The sequence below is a fragment of the Castor canadensis genome, chromosome 2, assembly GCF_047511655.1.
Source record: "Castor canadensis chromosome 2, mCasCan1.hap1v2, whole genome shotgun sequence".
Lineage (NCBI taxonomy): Eukaryota > Metazoa > Chordata > Mammalia > Rodentia > Castoridae > Castor > Castor canadensis.
The window spans coordinates 183,298,140-183,318,159 of NC_133387.1; the positions used below are offsets into that span (position 1 = coordinate 183,298,140).

Genomic DNA, 20,020 nt, shown 5'->3' on the forward strand with positions numbered 1-20,020 from the left:
TGAAAAAGAGCTTCAACATCAGTAGGCAATGAGGAAATGATAGTCAAAACCATAATGAGCTTCTACTTCACTTTGAAAACATTATGCTATGTGAAATAAGCTAGATACAAAGGGATATATACTGTATGAGTTCACTTACATGTAGTACCTTTAATAGGCACATTCTTAGAGACAACAGAATAAAGGTTACCAAGAGAAGGGAAGAATGGGTTTAGTAAGTTATTGTTTAATGCATAGAGTTTCTGTTCAGGATGATGAAAATGTCTGGGATTGAGTAGTGGGATGGCTGCATAGCAATGTTGAATGTACTTGATGCTACTAGACAATACACTTAAAGATGCTTGTGTTGGGCAGTTTTCATCACTGTGACAAAATACCTGAGAAAACAACTTAAATGCAAAAGGATTTATTTGGGCTCTTGCTTTCACTCCAAGGTCATTTGGAACCATTGCTTTGGGTTTAAGACAAGTCAAAAGATCTTGGTGGCAGGAGTGTGTAGCCGAGGCTGCTCACCTCACAGTGGCCAGGAAACAGAATGCCTGCACTAGCAGATTTCCTTCTTCCTTTTGTAACCTGCAGGACCCCAGCCTATTGGATGCTGCCACCCACATTTAGAGCTAGTCTTTTCCTCTTAGTTAATCCTCTCTGGAAACACCCTCACAGACACACCCAGAAGTGTACCTTACTAATTTCCTAGGTGTCTTTCAATCCAGGTCAATAATCAAAATTAACAATCACAATGTTTAAAATGTTAAATTGTATGTTATGCACATCTTTCAGTGTTTACTACTGTTCTAGTTCCTTAAGATAACTCTAGTGAAAAAAATCCAAATCTTTTCCTTCTTGGAACTCACAATCCGTTGAGTGGAGTGGTGGTAACGTACAATTTAAAGGTAATGGAGCTGTTGGGGGTTATAGCTCAGTGTTAGAGTGCTTATCTAGCATGTGCAAGGCCCTGAACTGCAAAAATAAAATAAATAAATAAATGTCACTGAGCTGGGTACCAGTGGCTCATGCCTGTAATCCTAGCTATTCAGGAGGCAGAGATCAGGAGGATCGCAGTTTGAAGCCAGCCCTGGCAAATAGTTTGTGAGACCCTATTTCAAAAACACCCATCACAAGAAGGGCTGGCAAAGTGGCTCAAAGTGAAGGCCCTGAGTTTAAGCCCCAGTACTGCTAAATAAATAAATAAATAAACAAATAAATAAAATGGTCACAAGATGGACCATTCAATAAATATTTCTGGAAAAAGTGGAAAACTATCTGGCTTAACAGTTTGTCCTCCCGGGGCAGGGGGGAGGGAGGGAGGGAAGGAGGGTGAAGGAGAATGGTGGAGGATGTCAATTCAAGTATGATATATTTGATATATTGCAAGAACTTTTGTAAATGGCACAATGTACCCCCACCTAGCACAACAACAAAAGAAGAAAAAGTTGGTTCATATGTCAGGTCTTACATTAAAATTAATTCAAGATGAACCAAAGATTTAAATGTATAAAATGAAACCACAGCCAGTTGTGGTGGTGAATGCCTGTAACTCCAGTACTGGGAGGTTGAGGCAGGAGGTTTATGAGTTAAGGCCAGCCTAGGATACTTAGGGAGACCTCATGTGAACAAACAAACAAAACAAACACTATGCTGAGATGCCATTTTAAACTTAGATTGGCACAGTTCAAAAAGTTCAATAATACACTGCTGGAACCTGCATAGAGTAAAAGGCCCTTTGTTTATTGTTATTGGTACAACCTCTATAAAGTGGAATTTGGCAATATATAATAAAATTACAAGTGCAAATCATTGCGGCCTAACAATTCCATTCATTTCTATTTATTATCAATAGTCTAAACATGTTCAAAATGACATTTGTTTTTGGAGCTAAAACAATAACATCCTAAAAATTATAAAAAGAAGACATAGGACAAAATCTTTGTGACCATGGGTTTGGCAAAGATTTCTTAGACATGATATTAAAAGCACAATACAAAAAAAGAAAAAAATGATAAACTGAACTTCATCAAATTTCAAAACTTTTGTATTTCAAAAGACAAAAGATACCATGAAGAAAGTAAAAAGAAGCCATGTGCCGGTGGCTTATGCCTATAATCCTAGCTACTTGGAAAGCTGAGATCAGGAGGATCAAGGTTGGAGGCCAGCGTGGGCAAATAGTTCATGAGACCCCATCTCCAAAATAACCAGAGCAAAATGGACTGGAGGTGTGGCTTAAGTGGTAGAGTGCCTGCTTTGCAAATGGGAAGCCCTGAGTTCAAAACACCCAGTCCCACCAAAAAAAAAAAAAGTAAAAAGAGGCTGGTGATGTAGTTCAGTGGTAGAGCATGAGCCTAGTATGTGCAACGCAAAGCTCTGGGTTCGATCCCCAAGGCTATAAGAAGAAAAGAAAAGAAAAAAAAAAAAAGAAAGAAAGAAGCCAGGCATAACCTCAGCTTTAGGAGGCTGAGGCAGGAGAGAATTCAGGCCAGCCTAGGCTGCATAGTGAGTGAGCACTTGTCTCACAAATTTTTTTGAAAAAGCAAGCTACAAACTTGTAGAAAATATTTCCAAATTATATATCTGATAAAGTACTTGTACTCAAAAGTTATAAAGAACTTCCACAACTGTACAGTAGGAAGACAAAAAGTCAATTAAAAAATGGGCAAAAATTTTTATAGACATTTCATAAAGATATATAAATAGCTAATAAAACAGGAGACTATACTGATTAGTCATTAGAGAGATGCATATTAAGACCACAATAAAGATATCATTACACATATATTAAATGACTATATTAAAATAGATAGTGACAAATATTGGCAAGGAAGCAGAAAAATAAGAGCTCACATATGGGAATGTAAAATGGTACAGTCAGTTTGGAAAACGGTTTGGCAATTTCTTCAAAGATTAAACACAAATTTGTCATATGGCCTAGCAATTCTTCATTCCTAGGCATCTACCCTAGAGAAATGAAAGCATTTCTACAAAGACATGCATGAGGCCGCTCATTCAAATGTCCATTACCGGATAAACAAAGTGCGGACTATCCATATGATGAAATACAATTCAACAATAAAATGAAACAGAATACTGATATATACTACCACAGGGAGGAACCCTGGAGACATATTAAAAGATATAATAACCCCATATTGTTTGATTCCGTTTATATAAAATGTTCAGAAAAGGCAGACAAAAAGATTTGCTGTTGCCTTGGCCTGAGGGTGAGAACAAGGAGTGACCGCAAACAACACAAGGGACCTTAAGAGAGTGATAGGAATGTTTTAAAACTGGTGATTTAATTACAGAATAAAACTGTTGAAGGGTAAATTTACTAAAAATTACTGAGAACAGGTACAATCACAACGTGGGTGAAATTTATGACACATAAATTATTTTTTGGCTGCATAATATTATAATGTATAGTATTATATCACTTGGGTGAAAAATAGGACAGGGGAGAATAATGTATACTTGAGAACTTGCTCTTAAATGCCAAGAATATGTCCAGGAATACATATAAGGAACTAATTTGCTTCTGAAGAAGGCAACTGATGGCTGGGGATGGGGTGGAGGGGACTTTTCACTGTAGATTTGAACCATGAGAATTATGACCTATGCAAAAACTCTATAAAAATTAAAATTAAAAAATCTTTCTATTTAGGGCTTGGGGAGTGGCTCAAATGGTAGAGTGCCTGCTTAACAAGTGGGAGGGCCTGAGTTCAAATCCCAGTATTGCCAAAAAAACCCCAAAAAAACCCAAAACCAAAAACAACAAAAAGATTCTACTCAATAGAGGGGTTGATATTTTTCTTTTTCTTTTACAACTTCCTCCAATAGGTGGTGCTCCTGAAACACCATACTATGCTTGTTTTTAATTGACTTATTTTACCTGGTGCTGGTGAATGAAAATCAGGACCTCACACATGTTGGGCAAGTGCTCTACCACTGAGCTACACCCCTAGCCCTGACTTTTATTTTGTTTTGAGGAAAACCCAAATTTGTTCTATAATCCTTTCATTTGTCACCTCTGTGAAACTGGAGTTTAGACTTAAGGCTGAAAAAAATCTCTCTGCAGTGAGCTCTCTAAGTATATTGTTTTGATTTTGAGAACTGGATAGAAGGCAGAATACCTGGAATAGAAAAATAAAAAGTGAAATTGGTTAGAAAGCCAAATAATGCTTTCAGCCTTGTATTCCTGATAGAATCTTCTGATGAGTGATTGAATCAGAACTTCTGACTGATTGCCAGATTGACTGAAAGGTTAATATAGGCCATTGGTTTTCAACAAAGGGTGATTTTTCTCTGGAGGGGACACTTGGTAATTTCTGGACATGTACTTGCTTGTCACACTGGGATTACTACTGGCATCTGGTGTATACAGGCCAAGGATGCTACAGTAACTCCTGCAATGCACAGGACAGCTCCTCAGCACAAAGAACTAACTGACCCAAAATATTACAGTGCACGTGCTGAGAGACCCCAATAAGGTTAAGAATATTATTCAGCATTTCTATGGCTCGAGGTCTTGCTCTAAGAGGATTCGTAGCTACATACAGTGTCCATATTTTCTTAGGTCAAGGCAAATGATACTAATCCCTGTAGTTTTACCACAGTCAACTTCTCTCTCTCTCTCTCTCTCTCTCTCTCACACACACACACACACACACGCATGCACGCACGCACGCACACACACACACTGAGTTTTATAGGTGTTTGGGGAAGGGAGATAGACTTGACAATACTTGGGAGGGGCTGGTAGTACAAAGGTGTTTTCTTAGAATTGGTGTTGAAGAACCTATCTACTCTGAGTCCTTACCTCACTTCTTCCTCAGTTGGTTTCCTTGAAGATGGCTGTATTGGTCATCTTCCCGATCCTTGAGGGGCTGAAAAGAACAGCATAGTGATAAACTCATTTTTCACCCTCAATTAACTTGATGCATATTTATTGAATGGTTTTTATGTGTAAGGCTTTGGAGTGGGTGCTCCAAGGTCCTAGGCGCCTGAGGAAGAGGAGGAATAGGAGGAGGAAAGGGAAGCTCTGTGCATAGGAGACATTCTTCTACATCGTCTCGTTAGATCCTGACCTTGGTCTCTCTCAAACCTTCTCTTTATTTCTCCCATTCTTCCCAAAAAGACAGCTATCCAATCACATGGAATGCTGTAAGTAGCTTTTTATCTGTAAAGTATCTCCCAAATAACTTGCCTCCAATCCCAAAGGTTTACCCCTACTAATTGTAGCAATGTCTCTTTTGCTTTTAGTTTTTTTTTGGTGGGACTGGAGTTTGAACTCAGGGCTTCATGCTTGCAAAGCAGGCATTTTACCGCTTGAGCCATACCTCCAGTCCAGCAATGTCTTTTTCATTCCTATCTCTTACCTGATAGAGCTGGTCATTGGGCAACAGAGTCTGCTTGTCTGAAGCTGCATAAAAAGCAGAAAAATTATACATACACAAGATAGAATGGGTAATAAATCAGGTTATATTCACACAATGGAATACTAAAGGCATAAGCATCACCTGCACACAGGATATGATCATCCTTAGGAACATATTGTCGACTGAAAGAAGCCACACACAAGAATATGTAATGCGTGAGTCCATTTGCATGAGAAAACAAACAAGCAAAATTAATCCCTGTTGTCAGAAATCAAGGCAGTGCTCACTCTTGGGATGGGTAGTGGCTGGAAGTAACCACCAAAGGGCTACTTCAATGGTGTTGGTAATATTTTCTTTCTTAAACTGGGTGCTGGATGCATGGATATGTTTGTTTGCTTTGGTAATTTTTTTTGACCTGTATGCTTGATTCACTTTTCTGTATGTAAGTTTCAATAAAGAGTTTTTTTTAAAAACACAGAGGACAAATTAGAAGGAATTGGATCTTAAGACAGGCACATATGCTGGGACAATGCCAACTGTCTTTCTTTCTGTCCTGCAGAGACAGAGCTCACCTAACAATGCACATTAGCAACACACACCAGCTCCTATTGGGAGTCTCTCCTATTGGGTCTATTTTAATAGGAAAGAAGCTGAGGGTCTCAGGTAGTCCCATCTCTCAGCCAAACACATTCTTTTACACTCCCTTTTTTGGCGGGAGGGGTATTGAACCCAAGGCCTTACACATGCTAGGCAAATGCTCTACCATTGGGCTACACCCCTGGCCCTTTTAAAGTTTTATTTTAAAGTAGGGTTTTACTAACTACCCAGGCTGTCCTTGAACTTGAAATCCTCCTGCTTCAACCTCCTTTGTAGCTTGGACTACAGGCAAGTACCACTACACCCGGCTTCTCTTACCTCTTGACTGACGAATTCCATCCTGTCCAGCAATGAAGTAAACCCCAACAGCAAGGAAGAAAAGGCTGATGATTTCAGCGAAGATAAAGCCAGATACAGTGGATGCATTTATCTCAATGCAGTTCTGACACACTGTGAGGAACAAGGTACACTGAGCGACAAGCCTCCTTCAGGGTTTTTCCTCCCAGATCTGCAACTGCCCATCAGTCAAAGGAGGATCCTTGCCCCAAGAATGACACATTTCTCAATGTTCCTCACTGAGAAGTCCTGGAGAAACCCTTTAGGTCTTACAATCAGGAAGGATGTGGACCAGAAGAAAGACTGGGTCCTGTTCTCCACTTGCAACTGCCCTCTCTCCTCATTGCAGCTGCCTCTCCTATGTTGCCCCGCCCCAACTCAGTTTACAGAAATTACTGAACTGCTCCAATCCATGGAGTCCATATGAAGGTTTTAAAACATGACTAGTTATGATTTTTCAAGAATTTGCGAGAACTGTCTTGTTATATTTAAGAACGGGCAAACTGAGAATAAGGTAACTGGCTTTTATGACATGCTATTGATTAACATCTATTTCCATCTTCTGCCTGGAAAGTAAGTGTACCGGAACAATAAATATTGCTTAATTTCACAAGCAAACAAAACAAAACAAAGGAAATTACATACTTCTATAATACACTTGGAGTTGCTGTGAAGTGCCCTTTGAGTCTCGACACCAATATATTCCTTGAGGGTCCTTGATACTACTTCCAAGATTCCATGTATTTTTACTTGTATTACTTATCATCTTCCCATCTTTGAACCATTGGATATTTTTGTCTTTCACATCTTTCACATCACAAGTCAAAAGTGCTGAACCATCCTCTCGCTTGTCATCCACTTTTACTAAATAGTTTCCTGAAAAGGGAAAAGCCATAGTTCCATTAAGGAAATTCTCCCTGCCTCAGGATACGAGGAGAAGACATTAGAATAGTGTTTCTCAAACTTTAATGTGCACGCAAATCACCTTCTAACATCATGCTAGAATTTCAGGTCCAATAGGTAGTTCTGAGAGGTTTTACTAACATGCTCCCAGGTATTACCGTTGCTGCCTATTCACAGACACACTTAGGTACTAGGGTCTTGTTTCTATTGCAAGGATCAGACAATTGCTTAGTTACAGAAAAGCTGCCCAGAATGGAGCCCAGAAAAGTACTAATTTGGTTGATGATGGAGGTATCAGTTATTAATCTCCCATATTTCATCCTTTCTAAATTGTTCCCTCTTGTGGTACTATAGTTGTAGGAAGCCGTATTTCTGTGAATTTCCTCCTAGTTTGAGAAGAGAAAGAAGTGATTTCTCCTACCTTGTTTTGACTGGGCCATAGTACCTGCAGAGACAAAAGAGATGGAGGATCAATTGGGCATGGAATTGTTTCTATGCCTTGAGGTATTCCCATAGTTACTTGAGGTCAAGATCAACAGAGATCCTAACCCACAGGAATGACAGTATCTGTACTTACTTTCCTGGATGTAGCCTAAATCACCAAATTAAATTCAAAGTTATAATAAAGTATTTAGTCATTGTCCTGACTTTCTGGATGGGAGTTTCACCCTTGGAATTTCATGAGGAATGGGAGTGCCTTTGTTGTTTACAGTGGACCCTTGGACCATATCTGAGATTATGCTGACATGACTCAAGATGGGGTTGGTCAAGACCAATTGTATGGTTAGATTTGGGGCTCTGATGTCACTGATATTAATCCTTGAGGGGAGTGGGTAGAGATTGAATTCAGTCAATCTCTTAACCAACCATGCCTATGTAATGATAGCTCAGTAAGAACTTAAAGGAATTTCCTAGTTGGTAAAAATGTCAGTGTGCTGGGAATATGATGTATTGATTCCATAGGGAGAGGGTATGGGACCCTTTCCAACCTTACTCTATTTGTCTCTTCTTTAGTTAGTCTGCATTTTAAAAATTAATCAGTTAATTAATTTTTGTGGTACTGGGGTTTGAACTCAGGGCCTTAGTGCTCTACCACTTGAGCCACAATCTCAGCTTAGAATTGTATTTTCTATAGTAAAACTGTAATAGTAAGTAATGTGCTTTCCTGACTTCTGTGGGTCTTTCTAGTAAATTATAAATAATAAGGGTCATGGGAACCATCTGGTTGTACAGCCAGTTTGTTAGGCATGTGAATAGTCTGGGGATTCTTGTACTTGTGGCTGGCATTTAAAGTAAGGTCAGTCTTGTTGGAAATTGTGTCCTTACTTGTAGGTTCTGACCCCTAACTCTGGGGGGTTAGCATCAGAATTATATTGTAGTATGTGAGGTTGTTGCCTATACAGTCCAGGATGTTCTGCTGCTTAGCTGCTAAAACCTTAGCAAGGAGTGAGTATACCCTAGCCACAGCCTTTTAGAGCTGAGTTGTTTCTGAGATATTCAGCCTTGACAACCCATTTCTTATAGAAATCCCACGTGTCCCTGGAAAATTAGCTATTTAATTAGCCCTAAAATGTGACTCCAAACTCTGAGTAGTAGACTTGAATGATAGAAAGCTACAGAGATGTAGGATTGAATCCAATTCAATTGGACTTAATCCAAATGTTTACTGAGCACCATTGTGATCTGATGTGACTAGGCATTGTGAAAGAAAGTGTAGGGTTATGATAAATAAGTTGTTCTTCCAAAGAATTTACCATGGAGTAGAAACAAATAAACACATATAATCAATGTAGTTGAGCTTACAAATTATCTTTTAGTACTTGCATGAATGAATATGAAAGGGAATAGAAGCTATTGATTCTATCCAACAGAAAAGCTTAATAGAAGGGATGACATTTGGCTGAATCTTGAAGAACAAGTAAGAACTCACCAGACACAGAGAGACATTTCGGGTAGAAAAAATACCTGAGCCAAGATATAGATTTGGAAAAGGACAAGGGAAGTAGTGTGGCTAGAGGTAGAGCATGTGGCAGGGAGAGATCTGGTCATGAGTTCAAAGATGACGGTAATAGTTGGAAGAAGTCAACTGTCTTAGAACTCATACAGGGTTGAACTGTTTATGAATAGTTCCCAGCACAGTGTCTAGCACATGGGAGGAGGTTTCTACTCGTTGAACAAATGCATGAGTGTATAAAGGAGTAAATGAGGAAAATGCCACAACTGACAAACAGATTTCTTAATAGCCTTTCTCCCTAACCAATTGGTTACCACAGGAGGTGACTCTTCATTCTAACTCACATTATATAGGAAAGAAAGTGGGACTGACTGCTGACATCTTTTAAGTTTGCATATCTGAGTGTTGATTCCTCCTAGGACTTGAGAGCTCATGTGGCAAAATTTCTGGATTGGTCGGTGTGAGAGCTGAGGTCAGAGGGCAGAGATGTTGTTCAAGTGCACAGCTCATTTGCGACAGCTGGACCCAGTTCTTGTATTGCTCAACCCAGTGCTCTTTCCACTATATCCAGGAGCCTTGCTTTGACTTTTAGCACTGTCCTCCAACCCGTGTTGTCTTTTAGCTAATTCTTTCTTCCTTTCCTCTCAGAATTAAATCCAAATTCTCACAGTCTTCTTAATCTCCTACTCTGCCAATGCCCAGCTCGTGAGTTTTAGCAGGTGACATTGCTTCTTGCCATGGCCCTTTTCCCTTCAGCTTCCTATCTACCTACAAGCTTATCTGTGGCCCAAGCCATCTTCACTCCCTTTCTGTTAGTCTCAGCAGGTTACTTTGACTTCCCCTCTGTGCCTTGACTCCATTCTTAGCTTCATTCTTCCTATACCTCCAGAACTTGTTCTATTCACCTTTAGGTAAAAATGTGCTCAAGGTTCTCCACCCTCAAAAACATTTCTTCTTAAACTCTACTTCCTGCCACTCTATCTCTTCAGCCTTCTCATACAAATTTCTTTCTAGAATATTCTACTCTTGCTGCTCTTTATCACCTGCCTTCATTTTCTACTTGTCCATTTGACTTCTACTCATGGAACCCCACTAAAACTGTTTAAATCACTCATGAACTTTCTTTTGCTAACTCTCACAAACTTAAATTGTAAACATATTATATTATTATATTTTAAAACATATTATATTAGTGATCTGTCTTTAACATTTTAGAGTCGTGGTAATTCTCCCCTTCTAGAAGCTCTCTGTTCCCTTAGTTTCCAGGCTTTTACACTCATCTGATCATTTTAGCTCTTGGATCATCCTTTTATGTCTTTCTTGAAATTTCTTTCTCCCATTGCCTGGTGTCTCACAGTTCCGTTTCCAGACCCTTCTTCCTAACACATCACATGGTACTTTTGTGATTTCAAGAACTTGTATGGTTTTAGCTTCTCCCAAAGTGTCCAGACTTCAGATATCAGCTTAGTTCATCCACTTCCTGTCAGATATTTCAAACAGGCACCCCATGCTGCACTTTTATATTCACTGTGGTAGAACTGAAACGCATCTCTCTAATTAGAATATGAGCTTTTCAGAGAAGAACACTTCTATTCATCTTATCTTCTGGACTATACGTTAGGATTTCAACCATACTGACCATTTGACCAATTGAGCAGCTGTGTGTGTGAATGTTTCGTAGGTCTACTGCTAACCCCAGCTCTGGATTAGTGACTGAGTACCTTTCCTTTTCCTTTCAGTTTCCTTGCCGGGGATCTTTTGGGCTACATTCAAGTTTAAGATGGTGGCAGCAGCAGAGTTCTATCTAGCCTCTGTTTTGTCCTTGTAGGACACTGTTTGCCTTTTTTTTTTTTTCCAGCAGAGAACAGTAAAAGGTTATATTTTTGCCTTTCCTTCTTTGAGCTCTAAGGTGACAGCTGAGAGTCAGCTCAGTATCCCTGTTTCTCTGGTGATGGCCTCTTCCCATGGACCCTTCACTTGGTCACAAGTCTGCTCTTACCTTGAAGAAGAATGACAGTCAGGATGAGGCTAGTCAGGCCCTTCCCCTGCTCCATGTCCTTCTCTGTCCTTCCCCAGCAGAAGTGTGGAGCAGGCCTTAGCAGCCAGTCAGCCAGTCTGTGCAGCAGCTAGCCTGGCTCCGCCCAGCATCCTCCTGTTGGGGCCCTGGTGTGAAGGCAAAAACCCAGAGCCTCTGCTCTCTGCTTCAAGTGTGGGTAGCAGGGGCCTCAGCACGACTGCAGGTGCATCTACCTTTTGCTTTTCTGTTAGGAGTGCAAGATGATGGTGATGATGATGGTGATGATGATGAGGACGGAGACCGTGCTGAGTGCTTCCACTCAGAGACTCAGCTCCCCTTGAGAACCACTTTGGATGCTGGGTTGGAAGATGATCCTGAGCCCCTTTCTTCATGAGCAAGATTAATGTCCCTGCCTCCTATTGTTGCTAGGATTGTGGCCATTTGTCACTTGATGCTAGAATTAATGCACTTAGATGGGATTCTTAGGTGCTTGGAGCTGGAGCTCTGAATGAAAAAGTATCTTCATCCAAGCCTTCTTTCAGGCTGCTCTTTTGAGGTCTTCATAGTGGTGCCTACCCAAAAGGAAGGAGATGGGACAATTCCAACAGGACAAACAGCATATTCCACAGGCCGGGGTTGAGTTTCCAGGATCGCAGGTCCTTGTGTCCCTCAGTCAATCAGTCAGTGAGTCAACAAAAATCAACAGAGCAACTATTATGCCTCTGGCACAAGATACAGAAGAGAGCAAGACAGACACAGCTCTGTCCTTAGGTAAACGACAGCCTGATTGTGGCAATATGGAGAGTTTCAGTCCATGGGTGGAAAAATCCATTGTCTCCGGGGAGGCTAAGTTCTGCCAGGAAGTCAATTATATTGTTATTAATAAGTACCGCATATTGAGCAATTTGATGTGGCAGGCACAATGCACACACTTCTTTTTTCATATCCATATAATGATGCTGAGGGAACCAGACTCTGAAAAATTCCATGGTTGGCCTAATGAATGCTAACATTGGAGCCAGGATTCAAATCCCTGGCTGAGGAGTCTCTGAAATCCAACTTCCTGTTGGCTAGAAACAGCTAGATCTGATGTCCCAGGCTGCCCTTGGGGAGGGTCCCAGGAAAGACCAGCAACAGGAGAACTTAGATGATATGGCTTGTGCAACAGGGCTTATAGCTTCTCTCAAGGAGCTTTGAGAGGTGGTAGTTTCCTGGTGGTAAGTACAGGTAGCTATGTTGTCAACAGGGACTCTGAGGTTTCCCGTTTTTCATCAGTGACTCAGGAAAGGCCATTATAAGTCTCATTTCACTTCTTAGACATCCAGGCAAACTTCTCTGTATTCTCTGCTCTGCCTTCTGCCCTACCACTAAGCTCTGTGCTCTAGAAAGAGCAATTTGCACCTGCTTCCTTCCTCCTGCACCCCTAGCCTACTCCTGCCCTAACAGTCTCCCATCATCAAAGGCAGAGAGCAGAGAAGCAGACATCTTCTAGTTCCTCCCCCAGTCTGTTCTTTTTCCGCATACCCATGAGTCAGTTGGCGGAGGGTGGCTCTCCCCTGGCTGATAGTTCTGTGACCTGGCACTGTCTGCTAGATGAATTCTGCTGGAAGATGGAACATAGCAGGATCCTGGCAGGTCTGATGCTGGTTGCCTTTCTCCCTCAAGGTAAGTAAGGCATCTCTGTGTGGGTAGAGGAAGGGGCTTGAGAGGGGCATTACCACCGAGAGTGAGGTCCATTGGAAGTTACTTCTCAACACTGCCTTCAATTCACCAGGTACCCCAGGGCAGGGCTGGCATGTAGGAAACAAGTACTTGGCTTTGACTTATTCCAGCAAGGGCTTATGTTGGCTTTAAATATCTCTCCAAAGGCCAGAGGTCTTTAGGAAATGGCTCAGTATTGTGTATGCCTGAGTGTAGGGCTGGTAATGGGAGCAGAGTCACATGAATTGCTCTTTGTAGAGCAGATTGCCTTTTGGGTCAGGATATTGGTCGTTTGGCCATTATTGTGTGGATACTTGGAGCCATGTCTCAGGGCTCAGGGAATGCTTTAGGAAAAAAGTTAACTTTAGGTTAAGTAGAAAGAAAGGTAGATTGGGGGAGGTATCGCATAGTCAGTAAGTCGCCAACTCTTTCCTGTTTCCCTGTTTTGTTGTTATTTTTGGTAGGACTGGGATATGAACTCAAGGCTTCATGCTTGAGAAGCAGGCACTCTGCTGCTTGAGCCACACATCCAGTTCCTTTTGTTCTGGTTGTTTTGGAGATGGGGGTCTCACAAACTATTTGCCCTGACTGACCCTGAACCTTGATTCTCCTGATCTCAGTCTCCCAAGTAATTAGAGTTACAGGCGTGAATCACCAGTGCCTAGCTGCTTGGTTTTTTAAAATTGAAAATCAGGCTGGTGATATAGCTCATTAGTAGATGTCTAGCACCACAAACAAAGCAAAACAATAATCCTTAAAATCCTATGCCCCAGGAAACCTCTCAGTCTCAAGAAAACTGGGACACCGAGGAGTTCCACTGGAAGGAACTCCAAGGAAGACATGACTGTAAGAGGTGGAACATCTGATGTACATATGTCTCCCTGAGTGTACACACATATACTCCCAACCTGTGTCAGATGAAGGGGACACAGCTATTTTGGAGTTTTCTTGTGTCCAAGTTAGTGGCATAGGATGAAGCTCAATGAGAACGTAGATTCCATCTTTCCCTGGACGGTGGTGTGGATACCAGTGCCTCTGTGGACTGTGGAGATGCTCTCAGGCAATTTACAATTTAGTGGGTTTAGAAAGAAAGGTGCTTGCTTCTGACCCTTAAACTCCTCACAAGACTTGACTTGTGTATAGACCCTCAAGAACAGATTTGATATACATTTTTTTCCCTGTTCCTCTTTCCTTGAGCAAGTGTGGAATGACTAAAAATCTGTTTCATGAGATTTGCCCTGGTAAGTCTGAATGGTAGTAGTGAGTGTCCCATTTCCTTGGTAGATGCAGGAATGGGGCAATGGGGAAGGAAGAGGAGGAGAAGTTGAAGTGGGAGTGTTCTAGGTGGCTGGGCGGTAGAATTAGAAATTTTTTAGTATGAAACACACAGACATCTCCAACCTAGGAACATTCTCTGCCTTTCCATGTCTCTTGGGAGTTTCAGCAGTCTGTGCTTCCCTCCTACTTCTAATCAGTGATCTGAACTTGTTTTCAAGAAGGTTCTTGGAGGCCGGTGCTGGTGGCTTATGCCTGTAATCCTAGCTACTCAGGAGGCAGAGATCTGGAAGATTGTGGTTTGAAACCAGTTCCAGGCAAATAGTTTGCAAGACCCTATCTTGAAAATACCTAACACAAAACAGGGCTGGAAGAATGGCTCAGGTGGTAGAACACCTGACTATCAAGTATGAGCTCAAACTTCAGTACCACCAAAAAAAAAAAAAGTTTATTTGATCAACCCAGATTTGTATTTTCTTTTGTTCCAAGTCCTACAGGGCCGATATTCTGCTTGGACTGCACCCTTCTGTCCTTCCTGGCTCTTGCAGTTCATGGGGGGAATGTCCTGAAGCCTTTTTCTTGTCACTCCTGCCTCTCACTAGAAATCCTGTCTTGACCTAGACTTCCAAAGTGGTCTTTAAGTATGATCCTTAACATATGGGTCTAGTGCAGACCAAAGAGCTGTCTCTGATCATGGTGTTTTCCCCCTTTAGCGAGCCTCTTCAAGATTACAGTAGCAGAACATGAGGACAAAGTATTTTTGAGTTGTAATACCAGCATCACGTGGCTAGAGGGAACAGTGGGAACACAGTTAATACATAATAAAAATCTGGACTTGGGAAAACGCATCCTGGACCCGAGAGGAACATATACGTGTAATGGGACAGAGGAACTCGCTAAAGAAGTATCTACTTTGCAAGTTTATTTTCGAAGTATGTGCTCCTTGATCCATTGGGGTGGAGTGGGTGGGGACTTTGCATGTGATGGATGGAAGGGAGTGTGGTGAATTAATCTTCTCTCAAAACAAACTGGGGTTACTCTTGTAATTCTTTAAGGTAAATTTGGGGAGTTTCCGAGTGGGGAGAGAGCTTAACTGAGCAAACCTTGTCCCTGCAGACTGGGGTGGGAGAGGGGCTTAGTCTACCACTCATTTAAGGTCCTATAAAGCTAAGATCACTTCTTGGATCTCTTCAGTGACTTGTTGGGATAAGGGTAGAGGATAGAGGTGGAAATAGCAAGCCATCAGGGTCTCACTGAAGTTTGGGTCTTGGCATGAGAGATCTTAGGGCCATCCTAGAAGGCAGAGACAGTTCCCTGATCTGAAAGTTTTCTACCCCTCCTCTCGCCTTTTCTCCACAGTGTGCCAGAGCTGTGTGGAAGTAGACTTGGCCACCCTGGCTGGCATCATCATCACTGACATCATTGCTACTCTGCTCCTTGCTTTGGGAGTCTACTGCTTTGCAGGACATGAGACTGGAAGGCTCTCTGGGGGTTAGTGGAAGGGCAGTGTGTGTGTGTGTGTGTGTGTGTGTGTGTGTGTGTGTGTGTGTATGAGCTCATGCACCAGCTGAGGAATGGGGTTTGGTAGTAGATTCCGTCTCACTGGGAGTCACTCTTGTAATGTCCTAAGGCCTCCTATCTCAGGAGATTGAAAGAACTGAGTATGTACATTGCTCACGTGGACTTCTGAGGGTGTGGGAGGACGCGGCCTGCAGTGTTCATGGCTCTCATGGTCCCATCTTACCCAGTCCCTGATGACTTTCTCTCCATGGTTCTTCTAGTGGCCGACACTCAAGACCTGTTGAGGAATGAGCAGCTGTATCAGGTAAGTCCTGAGGGAAAGGAGGCAAGAATTGGGATGAGTGGGGTTGGAGAGGCTGACAGTAGGCATTGTGTGCATGGATGTGGGATCCTGGTGGAGAATTCATCACTGGGTGTCTGGAGAGGTCAGGCATAAGCTCTCATCCCTGGGGCCTGCTGGGGCTCTTCTCAGCAATGTTCTGACCATGCCTCACTGTCCCCCTTCTTACCTTTTAGCCCCTCCAAGATCATGATGATTCTCAGTACAGCCGTCTTGGAGGAAACTGGCCTCAGAAAAAGTGACCCTGAGAGTGGTGGCTTCTAGAAACATCGTTATCGACTGTGCCCTCCCTCTGCTTAACCAATGAACATGACCATTTTCACTCAGTAGCTGCCTGCACTTCCAAGGGCAGGGATGGGAGTTGTCCTGACTTGGCTGGACTCTTGTCCTCCTTGCTCACCTGTACCCTTCCTTCATCTCTTCCCTTCCTCTGTTCCACATGGACACTGTGACGGGCAGTTTCCCATCTTTCCTGGTCCACTGATGTTTCCAGCCCAGTGGGCTTCCTGGGTAAAGGGTCTGCTGTTCCACACTCCCTCTGCTACTTACTTGTTGACTCCAGTCCCCTACCACAACAACCTTTCCAGGGTTTTGGCTGCCCCACCACAGCCAAGGGTGGCTGTTGTGTTTAGGGGCCCAGCCACAAAGAAGTTTCCATGACAACATGAGCGGGGGTGGCAGAAACATCAAGGGGCCCTGAGACTCACTTCTCATTGAGACATAGAGGGTGTGTAATGAAGTCCCACTGCTACTAAGGGGCTGGCCTTGGTTTTATGATCCTGCTGAGCAGTTAGCATTAGCAGTTGAGGAGGTTTCAGCCTAGGCCCCTGAGTTTCCCTTTCCCGTATAGAAGGTACCATTTTATCTTCCTTTCCTATCCTGCCCTTGCCTTCTGCATAATAAACTGGGATTAGAAACCCTTCATTAATTAAAACACGTTATCACGCTTCACTTACTTGGAAACCGGGTGGGTCTTGGGAGATTTCAGTAGGTGTCATCTTTACTCAGTGTTTTTTTGGTGGTTCTCAAAGTTTGGGAGCCTGAGAAGTTTATTTAAAAAATAATTCTTAAGCTAAGTGTGGTGGTGTACACTTGTAATCCCAACACTCAAGAGGCTGTGTTTGAGGCCAGCCTGGGCTACACAATGGCTAAAGGAAAAAAAAAAAAGATTCTTGGGATCCACTCCAGAATGGGGTCCCCAGGTGATTCTGAATCAGCTCAAATTTAGAGCCTCTGGTTTATAGGAAAAACTGAGGTCACTCACTCTCTTGTGTTCTTTATGCTTGTTCCTAGATCCCAGAGCTGGGAGCCTATCTTTGTTTTCTGAATACATAGTAATTTAAAGGACTTCGGGATAATTTAAAGACAGTGGGAATCTCCCAGACCATGGTTTCCAAGGAACTAACACCCACATAGTCAGCAGTCTGGGTGACTTGCCCCCCATCTCCTCAAGATACACCCAGAACCCAATTTCATGAGAGACAGAATGAATTTCCAATTTGCACATGCTTCTTTTATAAATATGGCTTGGTTCTACTCTTTATTTCCTTGCTACCGTGGTCCTCTTAACCCCAGACCCCACTTTCCCTTGGAAGCTCTTCACCTTGGGCACCCTTTCCATGTTCTGCATTTTATTAACACTTTGGTTCTTTCTCACACCCTGCACACTTCCATATAACTTACATTTTTCATATTCACTTACGTCCACCATCTACCAGGTCTCAATGCTGGCTGAATGTTGGACTCTTCTGGAAGTTTAAAAATATTGATGGTTGGATGCCACCCAAAGAGATACTCAGTTTATAGATCTGGAGTGCAGATGAGCCATAGCACTTTAAAAAATATTTTTAAAATTTTTTCTTTACCAAGAATAATTATACTTTTTTTTTTTTTTGGTGGTACTGGAGATTGAACTCAGTGTCTTGAATTTGCTAGGCAAGTGCTCTATCACTTGAGCAACACCCCAGCCCTCTTTGTTTTTTTGTTTTTCAGATAGGGCCTTATGCTTTTGCCTGGGCTGGCTACTTTCCAAGTAGCTGGTATTACAGGTGTGTACTACCATGTCTGGCCCTAATTGTACATTTTTTTTGTGGGGTTCAGTGCGGTATTTCACTACATGCACATAATATGTAATGATTAGATCAGGGAAACTGGTAACTCTACTGCTTTAAACATTTATCATTTTGTGCTGAGAACATTCTATTAGCTATTTTGAAATATACAAATGAGTACTGTCAACCATAGTTACCATATTGTGCTAAAGGACAACTTTAGACATTACTGTCACTATCCAACTGCCGCTCTGTATCCATCGACCATTCTTTTTCCATCATGTTCCCTCTGCCGCTTGAGCCTTAAAAGCTTTTAAAACTGCTGAAATGATTCTGATGTGAAGTCAATGTCGCTGAGGCATGTGCTCTGCTAATGAGTTACAACTTGAACCCAAAATGTGATGTTTCCGCATACATGTACATTGGGAGATATCACTGCAACCAAGATAATGAAAATATCCAGCACCCTCAAAAGATCCTTTTCTTCCCCATTCCTCTACCCCCAAGGTACCAGTGATTTCTGTCACTATACCTTAGTTGTTTTTTTTTTTAAACTCAGGGCCTTACTCTGCTAGCCAAGTGCTCTACCACTTGAGCCACTCTGCCAGCCCTGTTTTGTGTTGGGTATTTTTGAGATGGTGTCTTGCAAACTATTTGCCCAGGCTGGCTTCTAACCTCAGTCTTCCTGATCTCTGTCTCCCTGGTAGCTAGGATTATAGTCACAGTGCCAGGCTAACTTAGTTTTTATTTATTTTTTGTGGGACTGGGTTTGAATTTAGGGCTTTTCACTTGCAAAGCAGGCGCTGTACTACTTGAGGTACACCTCCAGTCCATTTTGCTCTGGTTATTTTGGAGATGGGAATCTCTTGGACTAGTTGCTCAGGCTAGCCTCAAAAATTGATCCTCCTGATCTCAGTCTCCCAAGTAGCTAGGATTACAGGGGTGAGCCACCAGCATTCAGCAAATATATTTTACAAATATTTCTTCCTGTATGGCTTGTGTATTTATTTTCTTAATATTGTCTCTCTCTCTCTTTTTTTTTTTTCAGTATTGGGGTTTGAACTCAGAGTTTCGTGCTTACTAAGAAGGCGTTCTACCACTTGAGCCACACCACCAGCCACTCTTTGATCATTAAGCACGTTAACTGTGGGTTTTTTTTTTTCTTTTTAAAAAAACATATTTTAACAGATTGAGAAGTTCTTTTCTCTTTCTAGTGTGCTGAGAATTTTTATCAAATCCAGATATCTAGTCAATATCTGGTTTTATCAAATCCAGCTTTTTACACATCCATAGTGATAATTACATGATTTAATTTTTTTAGTCTGTTAATGTGGTAAATTACTTTGATGGCTGATCTATCAACCAATTTTGCATTCTTAATGAAAGCTACTTGGTTCTCATGTATCTTTTTTTAAAAACATATTATTTAATTAAATTTGCTAAAGTTTTCTTGGGGATTTTTGTTAGGATTCTGGAACTGACCAGGCTCCAGTGACTCACGCCTGTAATCCTAGCTACTTGGGAAGCTGAGGTTGGGAGCATCAAGGTTTGAAGCCTTTGGTGGGGAGATAAGGACTTTTTCCATTTGGGCAGTGCAGGGATGTCCATCATACGTAAATATGTTTCCCTTTCTGGACACAGATTTTTCCAAGCTAATATGAAAGTTGGGAAAATTGCAAACCTCACCTACAGCCAGATCGGTAGCATAATTTTTGAGGAATCACAAATCAAAACTGAGTTATTTCATAAGAGAAAATCTTGAAAGCCCACTTGGTAGGCTGCAGCAGAAGAACACAGTCATGTGTGCACTAGAACATGGAAAACCGTCTTCTGCCACAGGGAGGTGGTCCTCTTCAGCTAAACCTCTAGCAATGATAACAGCCCTTCCTAACTGAACTCAGGTGGAAAAAGAAATCGTATCCATGTTCAAGAAGGATTTTTGTCTGTAGTTTCTAA

At 41.9% G+C, this 20,020-nt stretch overlaps 2 protein-coding genes across 3 annotated transcripts; one reads left to right on the top strand and one right to left on the bottom strand.

Annotated features, from left to right (window-relative positions):
- Positions 1-1,419: 1,419 nt before the first annotated feature.
- Positions 1,420-11,308, bottom strand: Cd3g (CD3 gamma subunit of T-cell receptor complex). Its single transcript, XM_020183649.2, has 7 exons — positions 11,159-11,308; positions 7,627-7,650; positions 6,948-7,178; positions 6,285-6,416; positions 5,370-5,413; positions 4,811-4,877; positions 1,420-4,124 (listed from the first exon to the last, which is right to left on the bottom strand). Exons 1-6 carry the CDS (start codon positions 11,211-11,213, stop codon positions 4,812-4,814), a joined length of 552 nt encoding a protein of 183 aa, XP_020039238.1. The 5' UTR covers positions 11,214-11,308; the 3' UTR covers positions 1,420-4,124; position 4,811.
- Positions 11,309-12,528: 1,220 nt separating this feature from the next.
- Cd3d (CD3 delta subunit of T-cell receptor complex) lies at positions 12,529-16,947 on the top strand. 2 transcript variants are annotated; one of them, XM_020183650.2, is made up of 5 exons: positions 12,539-12,841; positions 14,866-15,084; positions 15,512-15,643; positions 15,934-15,977; positions 16,190-16,947. In XM_020183650.2, exons 1-5 carry the CDS (start codon positions 12,703-12,705, stop codon positions 16,253-16,255), a joined length of 600 nt encoding a protein of 199 aa, XP_020039239.2. In that variant the 5' UTR covers positions 12,539-12,702; the 3' UTR covers positions 16,256-16,947. The 2 variants fall into 2 exon arrangements, with proteins under 2 accessions (XP_020039240.2, XP_020039239.2); XM_020183651.2 differs by lacking the exon at positions 15,512-15,643 and having other exon boundaries at positions 12,529-12,841.
- The last annotated feature ends 3,073 nt before the right edge of the window (positions 16,948-20,020 follow it).

What these genes read in the sequence shown, in the direction of transcription:
- Cd3d (XM_020183650.2), top strand. Translation starts at nt 12,703, where the DNA reads ATGAGTCAGTTGGCGGAGGGTGGCTCTCCCCTGGCTGATAGTTCTGTG. An exon ending in GACTGGAAGGCTCTCTGGGG is followed by an intron (nt 15,644 to 15,933) that starts GTTAGTGGAAGG and finishes TGGTTCTTCTAG; the next exon opens with TGGCCGACACTCAAGACCTG. An exon ending in GGAATGAGCAGCTGTATCAG is followed by an intron (nt 15,978 to 16,189) that starts GTAAGTCCTGAG and finishes CTTACCTTTTAG; the next exon opens with CCCCTCCAAGATCATGATGA.
- Cd3g (XM_020183649.2), bottom strand. Translation starts at nt 11,213, where the DNA reads ATGGAGCAGGGGAAGGGCCTGACTAGCCTCATCCTGACTGTCATTCTT. An exon ending in TATGGCCCAGTCAAAACAAG is followed by an intron (nt 7,179 to 7,626) that starts GTAGGAGAAATC and finishes TTCCCTTTTCAG; the next exon opens with GAAACTATTTAGTAAAAGTG. An exon ending in TGGAATTCGTCAGTCAAGAG is followed by an intron (nt 5,414 to 6,284) that starts GTAAGAGAAGCC and finishes CTTTTTATGCAG; the next exon opens with CTTCAGACAAGCAGACTCTG.